Below are 16,003 nucleotides of genomic sequence, written 5' to 3'. Positions count from 1 at the left end.
GTAGAAGTAAAAACTCACTTCCATAGAAACAGAAGCTAGACACACACTTTAGGAAACCAACTTGAAGAAGAATTCTGAGAAAGTCATAAAAATGAGCATGCTTTTTGATATAATAATTCCACTACTAGAAATCCAAAGAGAAAAATTCTGAATTATCACAAAAATATATAAAGGAAAAAGCATTTTTCATGACATTGTTTTATATGTGTAAATAATGAGAATATTAAACAGTACTTTCTGAACAAGATTGGAACTGATAAAGAATTCATTAACATCCACATTATAGAAAAATACAGCCATTCAAGTAATATTTTTGCAATGTCTTCTCTATGAGTTTCTAATTTTTCTCTAATAGGGGTATGTTTCATGTGTAAGGGAAAAACAAACCTTATTTTGAAAAATAATAAGTCCTTGGAACAAAAAGCTTACTTATTTACTAAATATCTATTAAATGTTATTATGTCCAGCATGGCACAGTAAAAAGAATATTAAACCAGATTTCTTTTAATATCCTTTCTTCCCTCTCAAAAAATATTTTTCTTGATATTTAGTTTCTCAGCTGGAACTATAACTGAGTAGGCTAAATTTGCCATCTAAAATGTGCTTTGCAAGCAATTTTTCATTCATTTCCTTCATGAGTAATTACCCTAAACAGATAAGCAAATAATTCAAATATATAGAAAAATATTACATAGAACAATTTCATATAAGAATATGACAAATATCCTGTTATTAATATGCCCAATAATTAATAATGCAGACCCAGATTCTTATAACACAATAGCTGCAATGATGAAGTGCAAAGTTCAATAATCTTTGTAAGTTCTCCATTCATTTGGCTCCAGTATGCTGGAGTAGGATTTCTGCTTGCCCAGAAGGTCATGTGACTCCCACTGATTCTAGTGTACAGACAATATGGAAAACACAGGAAGATCATGAGGAACACATGGTCATTCAGGAGTACAGCTGAAAATAAAGCTTGGGAAGACTGATGAGATAGACAGGATAAAATGTGGCGGTAAGAAGATTATTTCCACCCCCACACCTCTATTCTCTGACTAGATGCTGGTGTGGGGTTGATAAGGAAAGCTGAATATAATGTGTATCTGTGAAATGTCTGTTGTTTTAATTTGCTTCCCTTCTCCCTTGTAGTAAGAATTGGTAATATAGGAGTCCCTAGGCGGCACAGTCAGTTAAGTGTCTGCCTTTGGCTCAGGCCATGATCCCAGAGTCCTGGTACTAGGTCCCACATTGGGCTCCTTGCTCAGCAGGGACCCTGCTTCTCCTTCTCCTTCTCCTTCTGCCTCTGCCTGCCTCTGCCCCTGCTTGTGCTCTCTCAATCTCTCCCTGTCAAATAAATAGAATAGTTAAAGAAAAAAAAATTGGTAATATAATGTACCAGACATCAATTACATTGAAATCACAGAATAAAAAATGTGAAGTCCTGGATCAGGTAAAGTATAGAGCTTATTGAGATAAAATAAAACATTTCATTAAGAAGAAATGTAAAAAGAATAACATGCCATGATCTCACCAAGTAGGTTTTAAAAATTCAATACATGTTTTCTAAAAATGGAAGCTATAATGCAATTAACTTAAAATGTCATTATAAAATAATGTCTTTGGTTTGGAGTCAACAGAGCAGCAGACTTACACAAGTAAAATACCTGCGCAACAAAAAATATAATGCTTAGAACTGAAAGATCACATACTGACCCTGAAAAGCTATTAGTACCAGCCATTAATACTCCGGCTATTAAACTTCATTATAGCCTCTTAGCACTCTTCTGAAATGGTTTAAAAATATTATAAAGGCTTACTCGGTGAATATACTTCCCTAAAGACCATATGCCCAATAATGTGAACAACAGTCTTTTATTAAGAACACTGATGCTCATAGCAGATGTGATTTAAAAGAAGTGATGTGTTCGCAATCTGTTCAACTCATCATTCAGTCATCTTTGGCAATGCGCAGTAGTTTCCCTCATCCAAGGGGAATATATTCCAAGACCCCCAGTGGATGCCTAAAACCAAACCTTGTATATACTATGCTTTTTCCCTATACATGCATACCTATGGTAAAGTTTAATTTATAAATTAGGAACAGAAAAGATTAGTAATAACAAATAATAATAAAATAGATAAAATATAATATACTGTAGTAAATGTCATGTGAGTGTGACATCTCTCAAAATATCTTACTGTACTATATTCACCCTTCTTGTGATGATGTGAAATGATAAAATGCCTGTCTGATGAGATAAAGTGAGAGGACTGATATAAACATTATGACTATGTTAGGCTACTATAGACCTTCTAACCATGTGTCAGAAGGAGGGCCATTGGCTCCCAGGTGGTGGTTGAGCTCAGGTCACTGAAGCTGCCAAAAATGAAACTGTGAATAAAGAGGGACTACTGTATCAAGTATGGTCTATTATAGTTGTAAGTGATGCCACAGAATAATGAAATACCAGTTGTATGGAAGGAAAAATTAACTCTCTTATAATCTGGTAATGCAGATGATAAATTACTCCATTTCCTTTGGATAACTTGTCCCATTGACATCTTTATTCAGTTATAATAACAGATACTTTGCTTTGTTTTTCAACGTTATTTCTCTTCAGATCTCAGTTCTGAAGCCCTAACTCATACATGCATTCAACTTACTTGTTCTTGTTCTAGCTATAGTAAATGAGAAATCTAATCTGGCTCATTCTCAATGAAACTGTATCCTTCAGAAGATAAACTGTGTTGGAAAACTCAAAGGCTTTCCAGCTCCCAGGAATTCATATATGAAGTTAAGATAAATGAATGGGATCTACCTAGATCTGCTAGGCAACTCAAGTGGCCACTAGTGATCAAAATACACCTATGACAAAATTGTCAGTATTTGGCTGGGATTTCTCAGACCTAAAAAGATCACTGGAATATAACCTCCAGTAATAATTTAAAAAATTCTTCCTTGCCTGGGATATGGAAAATTGAGTACCTACTCACATTTCTTGTAGATATTATATTGATCTTAAGAGTCCTAGATATTACTGATTCATTCACAGAATAAATATTTGTTAAGCAATGTGCAAACTAAGGAAATGTGCTAGTCCCAATAGGGGATCAAATGGAATTAGACATGGTCCCTTTAATCAAAAGTTTTAAAATCAATTAGAGTAGGATGAAAATGAATACCAATAATAGAAGTACAAGGTGGCAAAAAATAAACAATGGTACAAAGGTACAGATAAATTCTGTTGGGAGATTATAAATGAAAAAGAAAGTATATTTAATTGAGAAGGTCAGACAGAGGTCTTAGGGGAAGGAGAACTTTCCCTGAGAGCTAAAAACATTGAATATTCATAGAAGGAAAAGGAAAGGGTAAGTTCTATTATGATAACAGTAGGAATGAAGGCAAGACAGCAAGTTGTATGCATAAAATCGAGAATGGCTTGATACAGATGAAGTATGTGATACATACAGGAAGAAAGTGGGTAGAAACATAATGTAAAGGCTCCACCGTGATATCATCGTGGTCCAGCACATATCCATATAGGCCCTGCAGGGGCCAAGTTTTAAACCATAGATAATGTGAGTCTCAGCAGAATGCCTTTTGATCCTTCTGGAACATAGGAGGCCAGGAAGCTGTCATGAGACAGCTTCTTATCACCTCCTGAGTTCTCCTGCCTAGAATACTCTGAGATAGGTTTCAGATCAGGAAACCATTTGGCTGTAGTCTAGAATTGACTCCTCAACACTGAAATGTCCCTAACTTGTGTTGCATTATCTGGCCCCACCTCTTTGGGTGTCACTGTGTTTTGGTGTGTAGGACAAGAACCACAATGTGTTGGCACCTTCAGCTTCTCTTGCTTTTACTGACCATGGAAGTAATGAATTGTCTCTATCTCAAAAGAACTCGTATCTTGACTGATGGAATTATTTGGGCCTTGGCTTTGTCTTTGCCCAGATCTCTAGATGTGCATATGACAAGAGGTCAGGAAACAGACTGTGGGGCTTGGATTATAGACTAAGGCCTGTAGACTATATTCTGTGGTTGCTGTGGAGCTGCTGAATATTTTAAATAGGTAACTACATGAAAAGTTTTATGAAGTCAGTTCAATATTTTGAAGGACACTATCTAGAGAAAACATTATAAGCAGAATTACTGTTTAGGTTACAAACTCTCAAACTTTTTCATTTCAGGCATCCGTTAAATTCTTTACAATTTTAAAAGACCCTGAACAGCTTTTATTTATGTAGTTTCTAGCCACTGATGTTTATAATTTTAAGAACTAAAGTTGAGGGGCGCCTGGGTGGCTCAGTGGGTTAAAGCCTCTGCCTTCGGCTCAGGTCATGATCCCAGGATCCTGGGATGGAGCCCCACATCAGGCTCCCTGCCCGGCAGGAGCCTGCTTCCTCCTCTCTCTCTGCCTGCCTCTCTGCCTACTTGTGATCTCTGACTGTCAAATAAATAAAGAAAACCTTTAAAAAAGAATAAAAAATAAAGTTGAGGACAATTGAAAATATAAATTTGTTTATGCATTTATTTAATAAAGAATAAACCTGTTACACGTTAACAGAAGTAATATATTTTTATGACAAATATATTTTCCAATACAGAAAAAATGGTGAGATGAGTGACTTTGTGAATCTCATTAATGTCTAGCTTAATGAGAAGACAGTTGGATTTGCATATCTGCTTAAGTATTCAGTCTGTTGCAATATTGCAAATTATGTAGCCTCTGGAAAACTCCAGTGCACACTCATGGGAATATGACAATGAACTAAGCAAACGATGACTTCATATTTTAACAAAAATAGTTTTGACCTTAAAGAACCACAGACAGGGTCTCAGAGACCCCCAGGAGTCCTTGACCACATTTTGAGGACGTCTGATTTCTGAGATCCTTGCCCTGGTTCACAAGAGAAGTTAGAAAACTGACGTGAGGACTCACATAACAATGTGAGGTGAGAGCTAGAAGACCTGGAGCTGTGAATAGAGATTAGCCTTTCTAATTATTTTAGGAAAGATTAAACGAAAGAGAGTTCAGCCAAATTAAAAATTCTAGAAGACTAAATGCCAGGGGCAAAGGAGAAACAGAGGTTGAAGTTTACACCAGAATTTGTGTCTCTGTGTCTCCAACGAGAGTGGGGGCAATTACATAAGAAGAAATAGAGAATAAGCACATTTTACAGAGAAAAGTACAATTAGATGGGACTTTGGCTTTGAAACGAATGGACTGTAAGAAAGAATGTGTGTTAACAGAAGATGAGTAAAGTATCTATAAGGGGGAGAAAGAGGAATACAGGGGAAATTTCTGCAGAAAATGGCTTATAAAAGGACCCTAGTTGAATATTCAAAAATGTCGCTTACTTAAGCTAAGATATGGATGCTCTGATGCCCAAACTCCAAAGAACAGTAAAATTGATGGGCAAAGTTCAGTGGAGCCAAAGGTCTCTCTTGTTAAGTTTTCTAAGAAAGACCTGATGGTACATGTGGGATAAGATTTTAACATGAAAAGCAAATCTTCAGAGTTCATTATTCAAGAAGTTCCTTGCCCCTGGTGCACAGATCATCTTTGATAATTTGGTATGTACTTCTGTTTCTGCATTTTAAAATTCACTAACAAAAGAACTTCCCAGGGCTTTCTCATTAAGCCTTCAAGCCCTCCTGATTTTCTTCTTCTCCAGGAAAGCTGTCAACCAATAGTATCTTTGAACTATACCCCAAGAGTTTGAATGTGAATAGAGATAAACTTTGTATAAAAGAAAATGTTGAAAATCCAAATTGTATCTGGTAATTTGTATTAAACATGCCCATTTGAATAGACATATTTGCAATAGAGGCAGGAAGCCTCTGTGAAAAAGATTTCTATAATCTTACTAAGATTATAAAAAATGAGAAATAAGAACCAAGACTGTTATGTCCATATACCTCTCTGATCTGCTTAACAGGATAAATAGAAATAGAAAGTCATGAAACAAAATCAAATGACTGCCTAGAATAGCTGGACATTGAGTCTGCTCTCTTTTAGACACTGGAAACAATGAAAATTATTCTAGATAGCTGTATTTTTTTTCTTAAACAGCATAAGCTTAGCAATTACAAAACTTTTTTCCAAAAAAGAGATAAAAGATAATCAGTAAAGCTCTTTGGAAATAATTAATAATAATAATAATAATAATAATACAGAGGGGTATGTTTTATATATTTTACAGCTGATGGTGGATATTGGATCCCTTGACTCTCCATGGCAAAGCTCTGCCCAACCTCTCCATGCCCTTCCAAATATTACATGTTGATTATAAACAATTTCTGAAAAAAAAAGAAAAAGAAAATGAGGCATCTAATCCAGGATAAATAGAATAAAAAAACCCTGGAAGAATAGCAATGAGAAAAAAAAAAAACAACAACAGATATAAAGTTACAGTGATGCAGTTTGTAATTTGACTATTGTTTCATATACCCAAAAATCTTTTAATACTTTAGTTTGAATACTAATGAATGGAAAAATAACTCTGACACTCACGTGTCTTAGTTGGCTTTATTATGATATCATGGTTTTGTTCCCTCTGAACAAATAATGACCAACAGAAATATTTTTTTCTGGCTCCTATCTGTGGACTCTTAGATTCCTGGTTAATAGAAGCAGAATGTGACTCTCAAGCTGCTATGATAATATAAAGTTCTGATGAAACTAAATAAAAAATATAACTCTTTTTTTCTATTTTTCTCAGATTATATGAACACTAATTAGAATATTATTGTCATTTTCAAAGTTAGAAATATATCTTCATAGTATTTTTACTAAGAAAATAAGCTAGATTCATAAACAGTAGTGTTATCTAGACCCTGTCTAAGTACTGTCAGGGTACATAAGAAACATTTCTCTAGATAGAATCACAGTGACTAAAATGGCCTTTCTATTCCCCCTACCTTGCCTAAATTTTAGGCAGATATCCTCTAGATTAAGGCCGTCAACCCCTCCTGTATTAGTACATTTACTTTAGAAAACTTGCAACTGTAAATTCTTTCTCTGTTCTTTTGAAGTATAAATCTGCTACAACCAGAAATATCTTCCTCTGACCTAGGAGGCATCCTTTTGAAATGGAATCATCAAAGGATACAGTGCTTCTATATCCTGGTCTCAATGGGAGAGTAGGAGCCTAACTTCAAAAAGCAGCGATTAGTAAACACAAATGGCTTAATCACAATGACCACCACCTCACACCCCAACTGCCTAATGTCCTCCAGTACCTTTCCACTAGCTCACCTCGGAGCTTCAAAATTCTCAGGTTTTCTGTTTCATTGCTGCTGGATTTCAACTTCTATTGCAATGGACTCAAGTCCTATGGTAATCATCTTCAATAAAGTCTTCCTTACCTGTTAAATTCCACTGGGTCCAAGTTTTCTTTGATAGCAAGGAGTATTTTACTCTATCTTAGGACATTCTGAGAAAAGGTGGTGGTGCGCAGGGGATGGACTATGATTTATTTGCTATTTGCAACTTAATAGAACGAAGTAGCATCAGTTGCTGGTCAGCGTCAGACACATAAGTAGATAATAGAGTAAAATAGTCTGTATTTTTCCACACTTTTAAAATTTGATAAAACTTCTAATGGAATGGAAGTTCTGAGATTTTGTGAGGTTATGTTTTATCCCCTATATCTTAAGAAAGATGAGATTTAAAATTGTTTTAAAAAGCAGCGTACCCTTTTATATGAAGTAAGGCAGAAGAATACATTCATGAGAAACGTCTGCATAATACACATCCAGTTATCCAAAGGAAACATAGGAGAGATGGCAAACAAAACCCAATTCTGGATTTTGGTAAATTGTTTACACAAAAGGCAAAATGGGATTTTTGCATTAAACATACCTTCCTTCTTTTCATCTTTTTTAGATGCTGCTGAAATAAAATAAATAAAAATAGTGTTAAAACATACCAAGTGATCATTCTTCAGAATACTACTGGGAATATGAGACCGTATTCCATGTATTCATAAACTGAGTGGTTATCTATGCACAAATTAATCCAATTAATCCATCCAACTTCTGCAATAGGAGAATAACCTGAAAATATTATTTTATGTGAAGGTTTTTAAAAGAACTCAGATATAAGCATAAGGCCAAAAAAAAGAATTAAAAATATATTGTTCCATAGACAAGAAGTCAAATAGATAAGTACAGTATGTGTTTAGTATAAGTTTATTTTAGGTTTGAAATTGTTACATTTGAGAAAACCACAGCCATGTCTAGAAGAATATACTAGATCTATGCCAAAAATGGAAGTGATATTTCATAAATTATCTGTGTCTAGCCACTAAGAAATTATATACCAGTTTATTATATGCGTTAATGTTAGTAGTATTTAAAATGTCCCATCTCAGCAAGGGGCAATGACAAGTCCACCCCACTTTTAGTAAATGTACACCATCTTTACACAGAAAAAAGGCACAGCACGTTTCAATCACTTTTAAATTCTGACTTTCTCTGTGGTAGAACTCATCTAATCCTGGATCATGAATCTTAATCTGGATACAATTGGTAACTAATGTGTGTTACCAGAAATGACTGGGGGAGGTGCTTAGTCATTTTGGGATTGCTCCTAGCAAGATGACCCTTGGTTTGTTCTTCAAGAGCCAAACCCACTCCAAGAAGCCTTAGGCCACATAAATAGAATCAAAGATTCAGATAATCCTGCCTGAGTGAATTATAATTTGTTGGACCTCCTAGACCCAACATCTAGGACTACTTCCGGTGTTCAATCTGTGCTACAATTACTAAGGCATTTTCATGTGCATCTTCTCACTGGGGCTTCACCTAGACCCACCTAGATTTTACTGGCTACAGAAAATTCCCTGCCTACATGCCCCTCCATCTGCTCAACACAAACCTGCCCAACAATGAATCCTCACCTCCTCCCTTAAGCTAGTTCCTTTCCATGGGACTTATTTTTGACAATTATAATCATTCCATTCACCCAGGCCCAAAAGATCAGTACCATTTTAAATTCTTCCTTTGTTTTATTCTGTATATTCTATTAAATACTATTTCTTCAAAATGTCCATATTAGCTGCATTTTTTCCCAAGTTATCAGTACAATCATACTTGTCTCATATCCTGATAATGACAATATTCTTTACTAATTATCAGCAACTTAATTTTTTTAAGCCATCTATACTAGTAATGCTATTTTTCTCTGCCAGTTTATTTTTTAATAATGCTCCAAGCTCAAGTGAATTCATCCTTCATCCATGAGGAATCCCTCAACCCCCAACTCTTACTAAAAATCACTTTGTCTTAACTAGTATGACATTTATTATCTCTACAATTCAATTAAGTACTACATGATATTCTATTTATGATATTATTTAAATTTCTTATGTCTCTAAATTATAATCTATAGCATAGGGTCATTTATTTCATACTCCTCTTTATCTCTAAACTTTGTTAAAATTTTTAAATGTACTCCCAAAGAAAGTGTGCTAAATTTTCATAATAAAGTTGAATATGTACACATTTACTCACACCTTATATAAAACTAGATTTTAGATATTTCATCTGTCATAAGGTTAAAAAAAATAAATAAATGAACAGATACATTCTGGTCTTTCATCACACTGCAAGTATCATTTTCAATTTTGTTATTTTATACCCCAAAATATCAGCCTTTGTTACGGCAATACTGCTGATGATGTTCAAGCTCTGTCTCCTAATGAAGTACAGGCAAGTATTAATTATTTCTATACATTATTTAATTATGTGGCTGTGCTATTATAAAACCTAAGAAAGATCAATGGATGTGCACAGCACAAGTGACATTTATCCCTGCCGGGTATCCCTGCTTTGATGTGTCATTGCCATTTTAGTGAACAGCCCCAAAATCTTGCCTTGTGTACTCTGTTTAACTCTCAGGTATTAATGATTCGATAATAAATCTTTGATTCCAAAAGAGTATTTTCTGAGCCCACCTTGTCCAGCCTAGTTGGAATGTAAAAATGAAGAGCCCATGGCTCCAAACTGAAATTTGAAGCAAGTTTCCAGATACCTCTGCAATTTCCTCCCCTTGAATTCCTCTGATATGACACTGAAGTAACATTAAACTTCTCCCTCAAGTACTAGTTCCACAGCCACTAAAGCTCTCAGAAGCCTCAATCAAAGCAGAAGTGTCTTAGGGCAAGTGTGTCTTTTTTATGAGAACATGTATACATTAACCACAATGATTCTTTGAACTTGTAGCCATTTGCTGGAGGAAATGACTCCAAGCTGCATTTTCATGAATAAAACCCCAAAAGTGATAATAATATTTGTTTTGCCTTTCTACATCCCATAGTATTGGTTATATCCTTCTAAAGAAGACTGTTTCCTTGAACAACCTGATGATTAAATGAAAAGTAAAAATTGGTATCACATCTCCTAATTATCCTAGTATATGCATTGCTTATAAATGGCATTATTTGGGTCAAATGGAATCCAGTCAACCCATCTTACCAATATTTAATATGATGATTCTGCTCATGGTTGAGTCCAGGTTAAATGCAAACATGTTCTATGTTATATGCTGAGGAGTCTGCTACAAGGGTTTTCTGCCCAGTAACAAATATAACACCATCTAAATGTATATCCTTTATTACTAGATATTGTAATGTAATTTAATTATGGGAAAGAAAGCAAGATTCTATTAGGTGAGGAGTTGGGGGCAGTGGGTTAAATAGGTGATGGGGATTAGGAGTGCTCCCATTGTGATGAGCACTGAATATTATATGGAAGTGTTGAACCACTATATTTTTCACTTGAAACTAATATAACACTAACACCGTATGTTAGCTAACTGGAATTAAAATAAAAACCTAGGGGTGCCTGGGTGTGTTAAGCCTCTGCCTTCTGCTCAGGTCATGATCTTAGGGTCCTGGAATCAAGCCCCACATCTGGCTCTCTGCTCAGCGGGGAGCCTGCTTCCCCCTCTCCCTGCCTGCCTCTCTGCCTACTTGTGATCTCTGCCTGTCAAATGAATGAATAAAATCTTTAAAAAATTAAAATAAAATAAAATAAAAACCTGAAAAAATATTTCCTCTATTAAATATTTTACCTTTTATTGCCCAAGTATGATCTTTTGTAAAGTTTTCATAGATGACAAAAGTCAGAACACTTCTGTCCTTCCCTTATGCTTTCATCAAATTACTTTTCATGATTTAAGAATAAAGGTCAGATGAATCATATTCCATTCTGTTCACTTGGAGACACACAGGAGTTAGCATAGCTTTCTCAAAGGATGTGATTTCAGATGCGGCTCTCCCTGTTTGTGCTCTCTGTCAAAATAAATAAAATCTTAAAAAAAATTAAAAAGTAAAAATAAAAAAATAACTTCATAGGACAATTATTTTAAAGAAGTAATTTTCCCAAACTGATGATTTAAAGAATCAATATTTTGGGGTGCCTGGGTAGCCCAGTCAGTTAAGCATCCAACTCTTGGTTTCAGCTCAGGTCATGATCTCAGGGTCCTGGGATAGAGCCTTGAGTTGGGCTCCATGCTTGGCAGGGAGTCTGCTTGAGTTTCTCTCTCTCCCTCTCCCTTTACCCTCCTCCCTGCTCTCTCTCTTTCTCTAAAATAAATTTCAAAAAATAAATGAAGATAAATAATTGATTATATATTTTGATGGATTATATATATTTAAAGATAAATATTGATTATACATTTTTCTGAAGTTCTCTTAAAGGACACCACTTTTGATAGCCCAAAGATATTAGTAATTATTGAAACTGATTTTCTCAGATGGCTTATACAAACTAAGGTGATTTGTTTGTAGTTATATCTGGAACCCAATTTCTGGAGTCTTTTTTTTTTTTTTTTAAGATTTTATTTATTTATTTGACAAAGAGAGATCACAAGTAGGCAGAGAGGCAGGCAGAGAGAGAAGGGAAAGCGGGCTGCCCGCTGAGCAGAGAGCCCAATGCGGGGCTCAATCCCAGGACCCTGAGACCATGACCTGAGCCAAAGGCAGAGGCTTAACCCACTGAGCCACCCAGGCACCGCAGTGTCTGCAGTCTTAATATAGATGAAATAATATGAATTTATTACCGTTCTAACTTTCCTAATATGACACAAATTACAAGTTATAACTGAAAATATTGGGAAAATTTTGTATTATTTATATATCTGTATCAATCTTTCTGTCATCTATCAATCTATCAATCTATCTTTTTGTTTTGTTTTGGTTTTTGTTGTTTGTTTGTTTGTTTTAGAAATGTAAGTTAAGATTCAATGACTGAAACTTGGAGTCAACATACTAATTCTTGGGTCCTTCATGTTTCCTCCAACTACTAAAAAATAAATACTCGAAACATGTATTGTAATACAACAATATTTTCTATAATAACCCAGCAGATGGTGCTATTCTGCAATAAACAGCTTTTGCTTTTGTCAATAAAGTGCTATGCACTTTTCTTTAAAAAATGAAACAGAATGTTTAAAGTGTTTTACTGTTTATCTTGTGCCACAACTATTACAGTCCCTTGTTTGGTTTCAGGAGCTTTCCCTGGATCTTACAAAGAAAAAAGATAAATAAGTTACCATGAAGTGCCAGATCAAAAATATATTTAATCCCCCCAAAAGGGAGAGATTAGAAAATCAAAAACAAACACAAAAAACATTTTCCTCAGCACTCAGAATTTTTGTTAAGAAATGTGCACAATTGTTAGGAGAAATAATTAAGAAATTAGGTTTACTTGAGACAAAAAAAAAAAAAAATTCTCAAAACTGCTTGCCTTACTGTTGACTGACCATGGAGCATTGCATTTGTTGGGCACCTGAGTTCAAAAATCTCACATTTCTTTGTGAATTATTTCTGTATTAACAGATTTTTGCAATGGATGGAACATTAGGCTTAAATAAAGTGGCTCATAGAAGCTCATTGAGTGACTAACATGAGGTTAAAACCTAGAGCAACCAATATCCAGCTCCAGTCTTCGACTCAAGATGTTATCCCTTGTCCTGCTGTGCTGCCCATCATCGTTAGCATGGTCCTGGGCAGCTGTGTGTGTTGTGAGAGAATCAGAAAACTTCATTTTGAGTCTTTCTTCCTTGTTGTCTTAGGGTTTTTGTTTTTATTTTTTCAGAATTTTCTCTTTAAAGAAACAGGCTACAAAAACACAGATGATAAATATTTAAATGTATATTTAATTAATTAGCATGAAGAATAGAGGGGAAATAAAGATTTCAAAAAGCAATGCTTATTTCCCATTTCATTACATAACAGTTCATAATTATCTCCAGTAAGCTCTCGATGATTAAATTATCACTTAATATGGGAAGGAAGATTTGGTCATTTGTTATAGATCTTGACCTTTATTCCTTCATTAATCACCTATTGGTTGGACCTATTTTGTGTCAACACTAAGCTATGTGTAAATGTAGTAGCTGAGATACACAGATTCTCAGTCTTTTGTTTAATTATCATCAAATGTTGGACGCCTTTGTGGCTCAGTCCATTAAGGGTCTGCCTTTGGCCCAGGTCATGATCCCAGGGTTCTAGGATAGAGTCCTGCATGGGAGTTCCTGCTTCTCCTTCTGCCTCTGATGCTCCCTCTACTTGTGCTCTCTCATTCTCTCTGTTAAATAAATAAATAACATTTTTAAAAAATTATTTTCAACTGTTGATTATACCTTATTTAATATTACATTTTTAGAGTTATAAAATAAGATTGCATCAGAATAACTTGCAAAGAATCAAAGTTTCCATGTATTTTAGGTTTTGTTTCTAATTCATGCTTTATCTTTTATTGGTGAGATAATCATTCATTTATAGCATAACAAAGATTATGATAATGCCAATTTTTCATTTTGTTTTTATAAAAGAAATATTATTTGATTTATGTGTGTTTTTATTACCCTATTTATTATTCAGAGAAAATATTTTTTAAATATTCAAATATTCAAAATTAATTAATACTCAATATTCAATTAATATTCAAAATTAATTAATATTCAAAATTAAGTTGATTTTATTTTACCTATGATCTCTTTATTATTTTTTTTCTGGAGGAAAAATCCATGCCAGGTTCATGCTAATGTTATCTTTGTCACATCCAGAATAAACAGACTCAGTAATTCGTCAAAATTTATATATTGAATTTTTAACTAATGTATTTCCCAGTATTGCTCTAGGCCTATATTATATGACTACCATTTAGTAGTCACTTAATAAACATTGGTAAATGAAAAATTAAATGAAAGGTTGAAATGATAGGTCCAAAAGATCACCAGAAGTATCCTACATTGCTCTGGTGTTTCCTCAACATACAAGAGAGTTGTAAAATAGTTCCTGATTTTTAAAAAGAAGATTTTTTTTTTTTAAATAGTACCTTAGAATTTTAAAAACTGATTTTCCTATCTTTTCTTTCTTCTTTATGTTCTCTTAGATCATGGCTCCTAAAACGATCCCTCCACAATGAAGTTTCTACCTCACCACCCGGTGTACCCAACTGTGAATTAGGGGAACTTTTCTTAGGACCTTATTACTTCTCCCGTTGATCATTCAGTTACTCTGTCAGCTGCCTCCTCACTCAATGATCAGGGGTCAGATCATGGCTCTGACCATTCAGCATTTTCCATTTGAGTATCTTGACAGGTGACAGTCTTATCTCTCAAGAGTTATACCTTCACTAACCCTACCTAGTATCGGTCTGGCTGTGTGCACGTTGAGTGGGCATGTATTAAGGGCTTATAGGCTCTGGACTCTTTTTTCTGCTATGCCGTAGCTCTCCATCCCTCCCCTCCCCCAAATTCACCCATCCACTAATGCACAGTAATACATTCTAGATACTGTTCCCAGGTAAAAGATGTTATTTAAAGGGGTCATTCTACAGACAATGTCCACCCACAAAGGAATGACTTTAATGGAGCTAATTCTCAACTCTGTAGCAGTAAAATATTATTTGTCCTCCATAATTTCATAGTTCCCAAGGTTTTATTTGGTAGTTCTTACAGTTGTATTTTTGACATAAAATGCAGTGATTTTAATAAAAATGCAGAGTGATAAGAAAATGCAACTAAAGATTAAGATAATTCTGAAATTAATAAATATTATTTTGGACTGCAAAATTAGAGAATGATGGGCTTACATTAATATGTCAGCATAATTTACTTGGGAATATTTTAGTAGAAAATTATCAGAGAAGTTAGTATCCTTAGGTTCCTAAAACATGTATTTATATAAATTGTCAAGAATCAGAGTAGCCAAATGGAACAGTCTGAGTTACAAAACTGAAAAAATATTATGAGTCTGCAAATGTCTTGTCAAGTAATCTTTAAATATTCATTTACTATAAACTTTTCATCTATAAGACTCTGTTCATCCTGACTTTTTTAATATGAAGTGTAAATCCAGTTTCAAATGCAACTAGTATAAGTTTCACATAAGCTTATTTTTAAAAAATTTTATTTTTAAGTAATCTCTATACCCAATGTATAGATCTTAAACTTATGACCCTGAGATTGAGTCGCATGTTCTACCAACTGAGCCAGCCATGTGTCTCTTAGCATAACTGTAAAGCAAATGGACTGCTACACTGAGTTCAGTGCTGGTCTTTGACTAACAGACAGTAGATGAAAAATAGTATTGTGGTGATCTTACTTACATTTTAAATATTTTCTAAGCATCCTCCAGTTCCCTCAAAATAAATAATTACATTTATAATGTTTCTATTCTTTTTTTAAAAAAAGAGATTTTACTTACTTATTTATTTGAGAGTGAGGGAGACAGAGAGAATGACTGGGGGGAGGGAGAAGGAGGCTCTCTGCTAAGCAGGGAGCGCAATGGGGCACTCTGTCCCAAGACCCTGGGATCAAGATCTGAGCTGAAGGCAGATGCTTATCCTACTGAGCCACCCAGACACCTCTATTGTTTTTATTCTTTAAAGCAAGTTAGGGGGCGACTGAGTGGCTCAGTAGGTTAAGTGTTCCACTCTTGATTTCAGTTCCAGTAGTTGTGGGATCCAACTCCACAGTGC

At 34.6% G+C, this 16,003-nt stretch overlaps 1 protein-coding gene across 1 annotated transcript in view; it reads right to left on the bottom strand.

Moving 5' to 3' along the window:
* The window catches only part of TRDN (triadin), a 389,840-nt gene that overhangs the window by 154,597 nt on the left and 219,240 nt on the right, over window positions 1-16,003 (bottom strand). Inside the window, exons 14-15 of the mRNA XM_013063299.2 lie at window positions 12,486-12,537; window positions 7,872-7,903 (exon numbers count right to left, since the gene is read on the bottom strand). Of these exons, the coding sequence (XP_012918753.1) occupies window positions 7,872-7,903; window positions 12,486-12,537 (84 nt within the window). The remainder of the gene's footprint in view (window positions 1-7,871; window positions 7,904-12,485; window positions 12,538-16,003) is intronic.

This window comes from Mustela putorius, unplaced genomic scaffold (assembly GCF_011764305.1).
Source record: "Mustela putorius furo isolate JIRA1106 unplaced genomic scaffold, ASM1176430v1.1 tig00003863_pilon_pilon_pilon, whole genome shotgun sequence".
In the NCBI taxonomy this organism is placed as follows: Eukaryota; Metazoa; Chordata; class Mammalia; order Carnivora; family Mustelidae; genus Mustela; species Mustela putorius.
The sequence above is the reverse complement of the archived record's forward strand: the minus strand, read 5'-3'. Positions and strand labels throughout refer to the sequence as shown.